Source organism: Brassica oleracea, chromosome C4, assembly GCF_000695525.1.
Source record: "Brassica oleracea var. oleracea cultivar TO1000 chromosome C4, BOL, whole genome shotgun sequence".
NCBI lineage: Eukaryota > Viridiplantae > Streptophyta > Magnoliopsida > Brassicales > Brassicaceae > Brassica > Brassica oleracea.
This window is the reverse complement of record NC_027751.1, coordinates 37,761,863-37,775,195: the sequence shown is the minus strand read 5'-3', so window position 1 is coordinate 37,775,195 and position 13,333 is coordinate 37,761,863. Positions and strand designations below refer to the sequence as shown.

The window sequence follows — 13,333 nt, the reverse complement described above, 5'->3', positions numbered from 1 at the left end:
ACGGATTATCATCTAGCAAACAATTAATTCAGCGACACACATTTTAACACACATTATAATGTTTTTGGCCGACCAAAAAAGGCAATATTTTTGAAGCAAAAAATAACTGAACAGAGACAAGTCATGAAATTGTGTGTTTCTCCAAAGTTCATGATGTTCCCTCGTTTCTCAATCCACTTGAAATAAATAAAAATCTGTGAAAACCACTTGTAAACCTCTCAAAATAGTATACTTATTAAACAATAAAAATATAATCGATAAATGTAAATTAAAAAAAATTTAAAAGGTGGCGAAGGATGATGTAGAGCCAACAACACGTGACATTCGCGTGACTGCATGCTTACTGTTTGGCATAATCCAGACAACTTGTTTATCTTGTCCCCTGACTAATACTGATGTGATTAATTTTCTTATTGATAGTTTGTTGCACACAAATTATTAATTAGATGTAACAGTGAACTTGAACATTATTCAAGTATCATTAGGCCGTATCTAAGCCTTGAATTAATCAAAGATTGCGTCCGCGATTAAAAACACAGTACGGTTCAACGCATCAAGTACTAGTTTCGTCCTCTTTGTTATAACAACTTTGAAAATCGATATCTTTGTTATAACAAGTTCCGTCCTTGGTGTCTCGGAGGAACGAGGTCAGTCATCCCTCGTCTTGACCGCTCTAAAATATCGATTTTCTCAGAGGCGAGCTTAATTCCCTTGCTGTCAACGTGGTGTTGGGGTTGTGGCCTTGGCTCGTGGAGTGTTACTTAGCCGTGGTGTCGAAATAGTCATCAATGGCTCTTTCGAAGCGGCTTCGTCACCTTCAGTTCATCCTTTCTCCTCTTTCGGCTTGGTGTTCTTTTGTAACCTATTTAGAGCTCTGTCGACTGGCTTCTATTGGGTTTGTGCTCTGTTATGTGTGTTAGCTGGCTCCGTTCCACCGGTTCAGCTTTTGATGTCAAGGCTCACTTATTTTCGGTTCTCGGAGAAGGCGTCTGACGAGGAGTCCGAGCTCTTCCTGGTCACAAGGGTTTGGATCTTTCGGTGGATCAGGCGACTAGGCGATGCATCCCAGTGACGTGTGCTCGTGCTCATGGTAGTGTTGTTTAGTTATAGTCTTGCAGGTCTTGGAGCTCTCTGGACCACTAGCGGCGACCATCCCGTTCCCGTCTTCTTGCAAGTTTGGTTCCGTCAGGCTGTCCATGTGTCTGTTTGGTGGAGTCTTTGGGCGCTGTAGGTGATTGTGCAGGTGGGTTTGGAGCGATTTTCAAAGGTTTTGTTCTGATCCCCTCATCTACTGCTCCTGAGCGTTTACCGGCAGAGGTGATTATGGGTTCTGAGGCGTTCACTAGATGCTAGCTACTCCGGAGATTGCACGGATATTCCCGGCATCCGAGGCAACGAGGAGAACCTCACGTAACCGTGGTTTTATCAATGGTAGAGAACGGTATCTGGTATATTAGAAATTTTGAGATCGGATTAGTGGAACGTACCGGGTTTAGTGGGTGGGCGAAACTAGCTTTGATTTTGAATGTTTTTGGGATATTTTGTTCAAATCGGCCTTGTCATCACTTTCTGAATTCCCGTCTAACGGGTGGATTAATAATATTTTTATTTTAAAAAAAAAAGTTTGGTTAACTAATCATTGATTATAGACTTTTATAGCAGGGTGGTTAGTTTCTGTTTTATGAAGCATCCGATATCTTGGAAGTAGTGGAGACCTCATATATATATATAGATATTGATACATAAGTATAGCTGCGTTGAACAAGAAAAAAAAAAGTATCTGTTACAAAATTGAAGATATTATAACTGTTATAACTGTTACAAATAAAGTATAACTCTAGTTTTCCAAGAAAGATCTAACCAGCTGTGGTGCAATACAGATATTAAATAAAAAAAAAACTTTTTGTCTGCCTTGAACAAAGAATCTGCGAAATGAAGTTTTGATTCATTAAAGTTTTCGTTATTTGGTATATGTCTTTGCAACATATTGAAGATCAAAACATTTAAAGGCCATAAGAAGCGAATTGATACCTTTGAGTGAGTTAGCTTCTAGGATTCTCAAAGAAGTCATAAGCTAATTACAATCACAAAAGCTCTCAAATAACATGTCAAGAACATCAAAGTTGCAATATCTTCTTGACAATCTGTGAAGTATCCGAGTCTTAACAAATCACGAAATCACCTTGCCTGGATTGCGACCCTGATCTGAGTGATGCAGCTTTCAAATGCACCGAGTCATCAGATTGTAATTTACCTCTTGCGTAAGTCATGTTTTCGACCTTCCACGTGAAACCAACCACAAATCTCACCAAACCCACAGTTTGACTTTACTCTATCTTCCCCAAAGTCAACATACAGGTGTCTTGCATGCGGCGAATATGCATTAAGTTTCAACTGTTCCATGCCTGAAACTAGGCCAGGGCAAATAATCCGGACCCGATGACCCGTACCGAACCCGCACCGATAAAACCGGGTCGGACCGGATTCGGATCTTGCAAAAAACCCGAATGAAACTAATAATTTGGTATAATGAGTTATGGACCGGTTCGGGTAAAATACCCAGATCCAATCGGGTTTAAAGTATACCCGAACTAAAAACCCTAAGACTCTATCTTTCCTATTTCCCCTCTTTCGATTTAGGATTCGATATGAAGAATATCCTAAAAATCTCAACTTTCTCTCTTGAAAAATCTTAATCTCCCTGAATCCCGATACCCAAAATCCTTTCCTAGTTATTTCGGGTTCGTAAGTGTCTTTGTATTTCAAGTATTTTGGTTTTCTCTTTTACATATATTCGTGTCTTGTCTCTTAAACTTGTCGTACTTGTAATTATGTGTTAGTCAATAGAAGAATTTCTTATGTCTTACTTCTTTTTGTAGATAGTCAACTCGTGATAGTCAGTAACTGATTTGTTTCTTTACGTGTTGTATATTTAATTATATGTTATCAACTTGTTGTAGATAAAAACCTTGTCTTGTCTTTATGTTTGTTCTGTTTTGATGTTTGTCAACTTGTTTTTGTATATATATGTTCTGTTTTAGAAGCTTGCTAGTTTACCGTTTGTTACTTTGAATATGTTTGGCAATTATTTTTTTTGGTTTTATTTGTATTTAGAATAAGATTTCAAGTCGCTTGTATGTTAAACTTAAATGGAAGGAAGTGAAATAAAGAAATCTTTTATTTTTTCAACCAAGCAGGTACACAATTATAATTAGTCTTGTTTAGTGTTTGGTCAGGTCTATTGTTTGTTTGAAGCATCATGTTTGTATATGTGTATTGTGTCAGTGCTTCATGTCCTAATAAGTACTGCTTCTGCTTTATTTCTTGTAGATGGATTCATCGTCTTCTAAAAATCAACAAAACAGTGGAGCTGACAAAGAAGTTGAATATGTAGACTGTGAAACTATTGATAGGCGTGGGAAGAGGAAGGAAGCAGAAACACCGTGTGGAGAGAGTTCTCGGGCAAATAAGGTGCCAAAAGTTGTTGTGTCGAGGTCTGGTGTGTGGAAACACTACACCGGAACAAAGGAGAGCCGTGACAAGTGCATTTGTCACTACTGTCAAAAGCTCTTCTCATGTCAGACAAAATCAGGAACTTCCAATCTCATGAAGCACCTGCAAATCTGCAGAGAGTACCAAGCCCACGTAATCAGCCAAGGGAAGAATCAAACTAGGATCGATGATGAAGGCAATGTGAAATCATCAAAGGTGTCTGAGACGGTTTTCAGAGAAGCCTCAAATGAGTTATTGGTGTTAGCTGAGTTGCCTCTTTCTTTCATTATAAGTACAGGCTGGAAACACTTCTGCAACAAGGTAAAGCATTGTATATTTGCATTGTTAATGTTTTTGTATATTTCTGAAACTAATGATACTTTTTTTCATTTCGATGAAGGTTAACCTCTACAAGCCCCACTCAAGAAGAACTGCAACTAGAGATATTGTGGAGATGTTTGTGAAGAAGAAAGAGGCATTGAAGAGATGGTTATACACTAACCAGCAAAGAGTTTCACTCACCACTGACATTTGGGTTTCTCAGGTGACATGTAAGCGTTTTTTATTTCTGAAAATTGAAAACGAAAACATTGGTTGTCGTTCTAACCAGATGTTATTGTTTCTTGGCAGGTGCAATCTACATGGTTGTGACTGCACATTTTGTTAATCCAACATGGCAGCTGAAGAAAATCATTCTAGGTTTCAAATTGGTCATGGATCATAAAGGTCAGACAATTTCTACTTTTCTTCTCGAGTGCTTAGCTGATTGGGGAATTCAGAAATTGTTTTCTATTACGGTAGACAATGCAACTGCCAATACCTCAGCTATTAGGAGATTCCATAGGGATTTCAGTCAAGTGTCGCCTGATGCTTTAGTGTTGGAGGGGAACTTTCTGCACATGAGGTGTTGTGCACACATTATTAACTTGATAGCTAAAGAGGGTCTAGGTGATTTAGGTGATAATGTGCTTGCCATCCGTAATGCAGTCCAGTATGTTCGATCTTCTAGCAATAGGTTGAATTCATTTGAACAAAGGGTTACTACTGGGAAGATGACACGAGGTAGCCTGCCTATGGATGTTAAGACTAGGTGGAATTCAACATTCCTCATGCTGTCTAGAGCATTACAGTTTAGAGATGCTTTTGATAGGATGGAAGCAGAGGACATGTTGTATAATGACTACTTTTTAGAAGTAGAAAATGGGGTTAAGAGGCAAGGACCGCCTGATGTTGTTGATTGGAATGCTGTGGATAAGCTTAAGAGGTTTCTAATCATATTCTACAACAGCACCTTGGTTGTCTCTGCTTCCTCAAAAGTCAACTCCTACAAATGCTATGGTGAGATAGTGACAATTGAGAGGAATCTCACGGCATTGGCTAACAACCTAGACCTAGATTTAAAGCTGAAAGCTGAAGATATGTTGCACAAGTTTCTGAAGTATTGGGATGGCATGAAGAATGTGAATAGGATGTTGATCATTGCATCAATAATCGATCCAAGGAAGAAGATGAATTTCGCAAACTTATGGTTTGAGAAACTGTATGGGAAGGCCAGTTTCAAGTCTAAGGAAATGACTGCGTCTGTTCTTGATCTCCTTACAAGCATGTTCCAGGAGTATTCTAGCCGTTTCAAAGGTGCTAGTACTCAATCCTCTCAGACGAAGCAAACACCATCTACGAGTGTTCAGGAGACTCAAGAGCAAATGGAGAGGTTGAAGTTGGTTGTTGAAGATTTCGGTTATGAGAGGATGGATTATGTGTACAAGGAACTTGTTTCTGAAACAGAAAATGAGGCAAGGGATGAGCTGGAAATGTACTTGAAGGAACCTGTTGAGAATCAGAAGCTTATGATGGGATTTGAGTTTGATATTCTCGGTTGGTGGAAGGTGCACAGAATCAAGTTTCCAGTTTTGGCAGAGATGGCAAGGGATCTACTGGCGATGTAGGTTTCCTCTGTGGCTTCTGAAAGTGCTTTTAGCACAAGTGGTAGAATTTTAGAACCATATAGAAGCTGTCTCACTCACTACATGATAGAAGTGCTGATGTGTAGTGAGCAATGGATGAAAGCTGATATCAAGTTTGCTGAAAGAGTCCAAACTAATGAGCAGATTCTAGCTGAAGTTGAAATGCTAGACAAGCTTGAGAAAGGTACACTTAACTTTCAGTCTTAGTCTTATAACACTTCATATATTTGTTCCACGTTTTAACCATTCTTTTGTTTGTCTTTGCAGAGTTTGGGAATGTAAGACTTGAAGACTGAAGCTTGAAGCTGGAGATCTTTTTGTTTTCATTTTGGTGTTGGTTTTTATTTCCTTTTCATTTGAGATATTGTCGTGTTCTAGCTTTGACAATTGCTTTTAAGGTTTTGGTGTTTTTCTATATTTGTGTCCTTTTCTTAGTACGTTGTATTTTAATAAAGGTTTAGAGATTTGCTTTCATTATTTACGTTTTGATATTGTTACTTCATGTTTTGTTCTGGATGAACACAATAGGTTCATTGTTACGAGATACTACTTCACGTTTTGTACGCATTGTACCAAGAAATATAAACTTTGTAAGCAGGGACGTATGCATGGTCAACATTACAACTCTGTTTTCTCATACAAATACAAGTTTAAATTAGTACTTTCCGGTAACATATAGGTATTTGGATATCCGATACCCGATTTAAACCCGAAACCCGAACATTAAATGGGTTCAACCGGGTTTAGGATGTATTACCAAACCCGACCCGAACCCGAACCGAGACCGACCCGAACTTTTATAATACCCGAATGGGGCTGATTTTCATAAACCCGAAACCCGATTAGAACCGAACCGAACCCGAATGGTCGCCCGATTGCCCACCCCTACCTGAAACGGTGAAGCGTGAAGATCACGCACATCCACTCATTCTTCTTTATGGTTCTCCCTATACAGTAACTCTGCTGTAACTTCCACTTTTATTTTTTTTGTAACTTAACTTCCACTTTTATTTAGTTCTAGTTCGCTCCTTCCTTGTTCTTTCTTTTCATGTCGTTGTCCTTTTCTTTATAATTGTTATCTGAAATTAAAGTGAGAAGTGGTGTTGCTTTCTTGACCATGGGACATCATGCTGATACGTTTTTCATAAACTTGTATCTGTAACTTAGAAAGTAGAACATTATCTGTATAATGCGGATGAATTTTATCAAATATTTCGTTTGAAGTTAAGAACTTGATGTAATAATAACTAAGAACACACGAATCGTAAATGGAGACTAAAACTGCCAATCTTATGAATTATGTTTTATTTCTTAAACAGGAAACAATACAAATGAAAAGAAAATGGAATCGTAATTCCTTCAAGCAAAGGGAAATATGAAAATTCGAGAGAGGAGTGACCATAACTCTCGTCTTCATTGAACAATACTAACGATTAAAAAAAAAAGAAAATGACGAGCCGGTTTGACAATCTTTAGACGGTTTACGTGGTTCAATCCACCATGCAAATAGTTGCATGCATCTTCAAATCTCTCTCTTCCTCCACATCTTTGTGTAAGTCGCTTTCAGGGCAAGACTCTTTATCATGAGAAAGACGAAAACAAGTCGCACAATAACCGAAAAGCTTCTCATACTCCACCTTCACATCCACCTCCTCGGTTTCAAACAGAACCGGTATTTCGAAACACAATGGCTTCGTACCATCGACAGTCACTTTAACCCTTGCATTGACTTCATCAACTTCTCGAACCGTACCAAGCTCGTCCCCGATTCTCCTCAAAACCCGATCTTCCCACAAATGGGTAGGAACACCAACGAGTGTGACCCAAAACGTTATATCAGACGGGTGGTTTTTGTGTACACCCGGTTCCCATCTTACAATCGAAACCATCCATTGGTTAAAACTGAAAGGCTCTGTTTTGAGCACTTCAAGAATATCTTCTTCTCTCTTGAAATCAAACCGGAACTTTCCCAAACCCAAATCCTTACCGGTTACACGATCATCATCTAGTTTCCAGATTTTGGGCATCATTGAAACTAATGATCCGACATTCTGAGTGTCAGGATTCGTAATCCTACCGATCAGAGTTTTGTTCAAACTTCTGATTATATCCGAGTTATCAAACCATGGAATTCGAATTGTGCGCAACGGTTTGACACTGTTTCCTCTAATCTGTGACATTGTTAAAAGTGGTAACAAACCGAGATTCCTCGAGATAACCGTACGATGAACCAACCAGAAAACCAAAAGAAAAAGAAACAATGAGATGAGACTTGCGATTAGTGCAATGAATCACAATCTGAATTTATATATAAAAACCATCGGTGAAATATCGCGATTTCGAATCCTGCGAATTTATTTTTGCCTGATTTTGAGTTTCCATTTCTGCTAATTTATTCTCTTCAATGAAAATTAAATCCGAAAATCACTCGAAGGTTTCCTTAATCATCCAATTTCAAGTCAACTGAAAGTAACAAATATTTGTGACATATACAAATTTATGTATAGGAAGATATGATTTTGTTTCATATCATTCCCATTTACTATACAAATATTTACTTTCTATCCTCAAGTAATAATTTGATTCTTTCGTATACATGTATCACAACTCTCTTTTTTTTTGCCAACTCAATGATTTTATTGATCACAAATTACAAACTGTAAACCGTGGACATGTATCACAACTCTATCAACAATAACGTGTTACATGATCATGGGCGATTTAGAGAATTGAAATCTAACAATTGTCTCCTAAGATCGAAATACTGGAGAATTAAAACAGATTTTGGGGAAATTAAAAGAAATACGAATAGTTGGGTACTAGTACAAAACTATTAATTAATTTAGAACTATTATTATCACTTGCAACAAAGTCGTTGTAGTATAGTGGTAAGTATTCCCGCCTGTCACGCGGGTGACCCGGGTTCGATCCCCGGCAACGGCGCATTTTATTTTATTTCCAAGACATATTCTTTGCGATGCATTTGCGGGTTTTTTGAAGATTGATCCACCATTGCTCAGAGTAGGGGTGAACACTATACCCGATATCCGAAGCGGCACCCGAATCCGATCCGAAAAATCCGAATCGAAATCCGAACCGAATTAGCATAGCAAAATATCCGAACGGATATTGAATTAGGAGAGATTGGATATCCGAACCCGAACGGGTAATATCCGAATCCGAATGGATAACCGAACATATGTATAATTAACCTTATATTTGTAGTTTTTATCTCTCATCTTATATAAAATGTTTATATTGATATTACACATACTTTAAGTTCATATGATATACATACAATTACGGAGAAAATGATTTGATACTCATTTAAAATGCATGCTAAGCTTTTTATTTCAAGAATTAACAAAAAAGTTACATCCAAAACTTAAAAACAATAACCAAATTGATGTCATTTTAGTTTCAAAATGTCATGTCCAAATCTATTAACCATTTAATCTATTAAAATAAAAAAAATTAATTATGTGAAAGTAATATTTTTAAATACAAGAAATTTGAGAAATGACATTTTTGTTTTCAAAATCTAAATATCCGAATCTGATCCAAAATAACTGAATCTGAACTAAAAATATCCGAACCCGATCCGAAGTACAGAAATACCTGAACAGGTTCTACACCTCTATACCGAAATACCCGAAAATTCGAAATACCCTATCCGAACCCGAACGGATAACCGAACACCCACCCCAGGCTCAAAGTTCGCTTCAAAGATGGAAAATTCGGTTTACTAATAATGTAAATCGATTCACCGTTCTACTGAAGAGTTGATCAGATTCTTCGTCACCGTCTACCAGTATTTCTGCAAACCTCCCATTTTAGTTACTCTGGCTGATTTAAAGTCTAGAATTGAGTTTCGTTTCTTTTTCTTCTTAGCAGTGAAAAGGGTTTCTCTTGGATTTTAAAAAAAAAAAAAAAAAAAAAAGGATAGAATCAGTGATCTACCAGATGAGATTCTTCACCACATTGGTTCCTTTCTCTCTGCAAAGGAAGCTGCTTTCGCTACTCTTCTCTCAAAACGGTGGCGTACTCTCGTCACCATCATACCAAACCTTCACTTCAGTGGCTCACTTAAACGTGCAGGAGGACGTTTCAAGGATTTCGCGGATCGAGTATTGGCTGATTGGCTCTACCTGTCAGCTCTCGCGTCAGGACATTCTCACTCAAATGTAAACATGTCGCTCGGTATGAAGACCTTATCAACCGTTGTCTCCGTCACGTGGTGAACCGTGGTGTTTTGGTTCTTGAACTCCACATCAAAGTTGCCAGAAAACGACATTATTATTATTCACTGCCTTGTGATGTTTTTACCTGCAAGACAGTTTCTACTATGAAACTAGGTTCTGGTTTTGTCATTGAAGCTATCCATGCGGATGTCTGTCTTCCATCTCTCAAGTCTCTTGTTCTAGACTCTGTTCGGTTCTTTGGTTCCGATGGCCGCTGCGCGTTTAATACGCTTCTTTCTCAATCCACCGTCTCTAGTACGACCCTTAAGAGACTCACTATTCGACGTAGGTAGTGGTTTTCTTATGATGAAACTGACGAGGAGAACATTAGAGTTGATTCTCGGTGTCTTACCCATGAGTTTGATAACGTTAGCTTCGATACTCCTCCTCTAACCTACTTGGAGTATTCTGACTATGTTCCCAAGGAGTATCTAATTGTTAATCTCAACTCCCTTGTTGAAGCTAATCTCAATCTTTGGGTTGATGAGGAAGGTGTCTGGAGGCCTTACCATGCAACTACTTTCTATCCCATGACTCTGATTAATCGTTTAAAAAACGTTGGGATTTTGAGCTTAACCAGTGAAGCTGTGGAGGTAAACTGTGCCCCAGCTCTCTTTTGATTATAATCTTGAAGTTGCAATTGATTGCTGAATTTTTTTTTTTTTTTTTAATGTTTCAGATGTTTGATGTCTTGAATGAATCAATCCCAATGTTTGTAATGGTGTCTCAGTTATCTCTTGGCCTTTCTGAACGATGTTGGTTTTCTCTAACAAATGTGGTAAAGAAATTTCCAAATCTAACGACTCTCATCATCGAGGTATATATCCCTGAAGCTATTTGCTATAGTAAATCTTGAATCCAAATTGTAATTGTAAATATTTCTTTTATTTTGTTTTATGGGTTCCGTACACTATGATTATTCAGAGTATTCTTGCCTATTGTCTTGTCCGGTGGAGGTCCTGAAGATAAACGAGTACAATGGTTCTGTCAACGAGCTTGAACAAATGAAGCATTTCTTGGGAAAGTTGCCATGCCTTGAGCTGGTGGAGGTTTGTACTCGGGCGACATCAAGTGAAGCAAAGCTGCAAATCATGGCTGACCTGCTAATGATTCCAAGAGCTTCGTCCAAGTGCAAAATCCAGGTCAAGTTTTTTCCAAAGAGTTAACTAGTGAGCAAACTCTAATGTTTTCTACTTTTGGTTAAGTCTGCTGGAAGTTGGATACATGATCTATGTTGGTTCAGCTAGGATTCTTCATTAGGATACAATTTAGTCCTATGTATTGTTGACATAACAAGACCTTGTTTGTTTTGTTTCTTCATATCTGGTAGTAATTGAAAAACATAACCAAACTATACATAATTTCAACAAATTTATAACAATAACTCTAAGCTGTAAATCTTTAACCAAATTAAATACATTTATTATTCATTATATTTTTTAAACCACTTCCTCTCAGTTCCCTTTTATTAACCAATAAACCAATCACAATCATCTAAAATTAGCAGCAGAAAAAGAAGCTTCCTCTGCCTTCCTTCTCAGGCGAGTTTGTGTCTGTAGTAATCTGATCTCCGTCTCTAACAGCCATCAGTGAGCAAGTTCTCGGCGATTCTGGTGGCAGAACGGTGTTTTCTGACGAGAAAACACGTTTCATTGAGGGAGGAACAAGCTCCGGTGCTGAGATTGTGGAGAGGTAACGTAAGAGAAGTTGAATAATCTCTGTGAAGTTTGGTCTGTCGTTTGGATCTTCTTTCCAGCAAGATGTTACTATCATTGCTAAATCCTCCGGTAAATCATCTGCACTAGGCCTCACGTTCTAACCGGAAAATGTAAACAAACAGATAAACAATCCGGTTAAGCACAACCAGTTTCACCAGTAATATAAAAGGTTTGAGAATCAATAACCAAAAGGTTTCCAAATCAAGAACCAACTCTTGGTATCAAGAATCATTCAGTTGAGCATCAAAACTCAAAACTGTTGACATTCAAGACTAAAACAGTCGGAATCAAGAAGTCAAGAACCAAAAAGTAGGATTCAAGAAACAAACCTTGAATGCAGCAGCGTAAGCAGCTTGGAGATTTGACATGCCTTCGAAAGGTAACTTGTTGTGGATAAGCTCCCACAAGACAATGGCGAAGCTGTACGCATCTACCTTGTGGTTATAGTGTTTTTTCTCACCTTGCCTCAATGTGACCGTGCTATAAAGCTGTTTAATAAAACCATAATTTGGGATTAAGCAAAATTCTAGAACCAAATAAATGATTCCATCGTCGTGAATATTAGTTATTACCTCAGGAGCCATCCAACGATAAGTACCAGTTTCTGCAGTCATCATCTCGGTTAGTGACTCTTCCCTAGCTAAACCGAAATCCGCTAGTTTAACAGTCTTGTAATCTGCGGTCAAGATCAAGTTCTCTGCAAATCCAAAATGATTATAAGTTTTTTTATTTATAAAGTCTTGAAAGTGTGGTTATTGGTTTTTAAATGTTACCTGGTTTGAGGTCACGATGAATGATTCCATGAGAGTGTAAACATTCCATTGCTCGAGCAATGTCAAGAGCAAACCCAACAGCTAAACGTATGTCCAAACGCCCTGGACGCAAACTCACAAGGTATTTACGCAATGTACCACCGAGTAAAAGCTCAGTGACTATAACCATGATTGGTTCTTTGCAAGCTCCAATGAACTACACACAAAAAAAACTAATCAGAACGTTTGTAGTGTTGTCTCTAACTCTAACCAAACTCATTTAGCAAGAAAGATGCTGAACCTTGACCAAATTCTTGTGTTGAACTTTAGACAACATAGAGACCTCTCTTGCAAATCTGCTATCTCTTTTGGCAATCTCTTCAGGAGATTCTCCCTTTTTAATAATCTTTATAGCAACTGTTTTGTTTTTATACCTAAAACAAGTTCAAGAACCAGTCCAAGAAGATCAAACTCCATTAAAAAAAGGAAACAATAACTGAAGTCAAAAACTAGATAATGAACTTACTTTCCTTCATAGATTTTGGCATGAGATCCTTCACCAATCTTGGGACCAACAAAGAGATGTTGAGGATCAACGACCCATTTAGGATCTAGTTGATCTGAGTAAAACCCAGTTCCAGATCCCATTTCAAAAAGTTTTTAAGATTTTGATGATCTTTTTTATATAGTTAGAAACCTGTCAAATCGAAACCCTTTTGACGATCATTCATTCTTGGTACAATCAGAAAGAAACAAAATGGCTTTTAGAAAGAGGGGCTATAAAGAGAAATCAAGAGACGTCCATAAATGTAATCAAAAACAAAAAAAGACTTGAGAAAGAAACAATAATCTCAATTTTGTGAATAGCAAAGACAAAAAGAAAGATCGCGCTCTCTCTGTTTGGGGCTGAACTTGAGTTGACAAAATGGGAACTGAAGATGAAACCCAGATGGAGAGAAGTGGTCAAAACTTGATGATTAATAGTCCTTACTTTTTTTTTATGTTGGAGTTTGAGATTTATATGAATTTTTAAAACATTTGTTTTCTTTTTGGATTTCGATAAGTTTAGGACAAGAAGATTGAATGATCGAAAGATGTTCGCTTTTTATGTGCAAGTAAAGTGACAAGAAATCTCATATCTTTTTGTCTTTGTCTCTCTCCATATT

General features: G+C 37.7%; 3 protein-coding genes, 1 non-coding gene and 1 pseudogene across 4 annotated transcripts; 3 read left to right on the top strand and 2 right to left on the bottom strand.

Annotated features, from left to right (window-relative positions):
• Positions 1–788: 788 nt before the first annotated feature.
• On the top strand, positions 789–5,752 carry LOC106338822 (zinc finger BED domain-containing protein RICESLEEPER 2-like). The gene is made up of 9 exons (XM_013777712.1): positions 789–849; positions 921–1,015; positions 1,119–1,200; positions 1,244–1,317; positions 3,331–3,813; positions 3,893–4,043; positions 4,123–5,434; positions 5,543–5,640; positions 5,724–5,752. The coding sequence occupies exons 1-9, from the start codon at positions 789–791 to the stop codon at positions 5,750–5,752; spliced, it is 2,385 nt and encodes a 794-aa protein (XP_013633166.1).
• A 1,226-nt stretch (positions 5,753–6,978) lies between these two features.
• On the bottom strand, positions 6,979–7,636 carry LOC106338821. Its single transcript, XM_013777711.1, has 2 exons — positions 7,204–7,636; positions 6,979–7,085 (listed from the first exon to the last, which is right to left on the bottom strand). Exons 1-2 carry the CDS (start codon positions 7,634–7,636, stop codon positions 6,979–6,981), a joined length of 540 nt encoding a protein of 179 aa, XP_013633165.1.
• Positions 7,637–8,327: 691 nt separating this feature from the next.
• TRNAD-GUC lies at positions 8,328–8,399 on the top strand. The gene has a single exon. It is a non-coding gene; the product is annotated as a tRNA-Asp (tRNA).
• Positions 8,400–9,379: 980 nt separating this feature from the next.
• LOC106338820 lies at positions 9,380–10,998 on the top strand (annotated as a pseudogene).
• Positions 10,999–11,068: 70 nt separating this feature from the next.
• Positions 11,069–12,815, bottom strand: LOC106337379 (serine/threonine-protein kinase HT1). The gene is made up of 6 exons (XM_013776477.1): positions 12,694–12,815; positions 12,469–12,601; positions 12,189–12,384; positions 11,988–12,112; positions 11,745–11,903; positions 11,069–11,512 (listed from the first exon to the last, which is right to left on the bottom strand). Exons 1-6 carry the CDS (start codon positions 12,813–12,815, stop codon positions 11,198–11,200), a joined length of 1,050 nt encoding a protein of 349 aa, XP_013631931.1. The 3' UTR covers positions 11,069–11,197.
• Between the last annotated feature and the right edge of the window lie 518 nt (positions 12,816–13,333).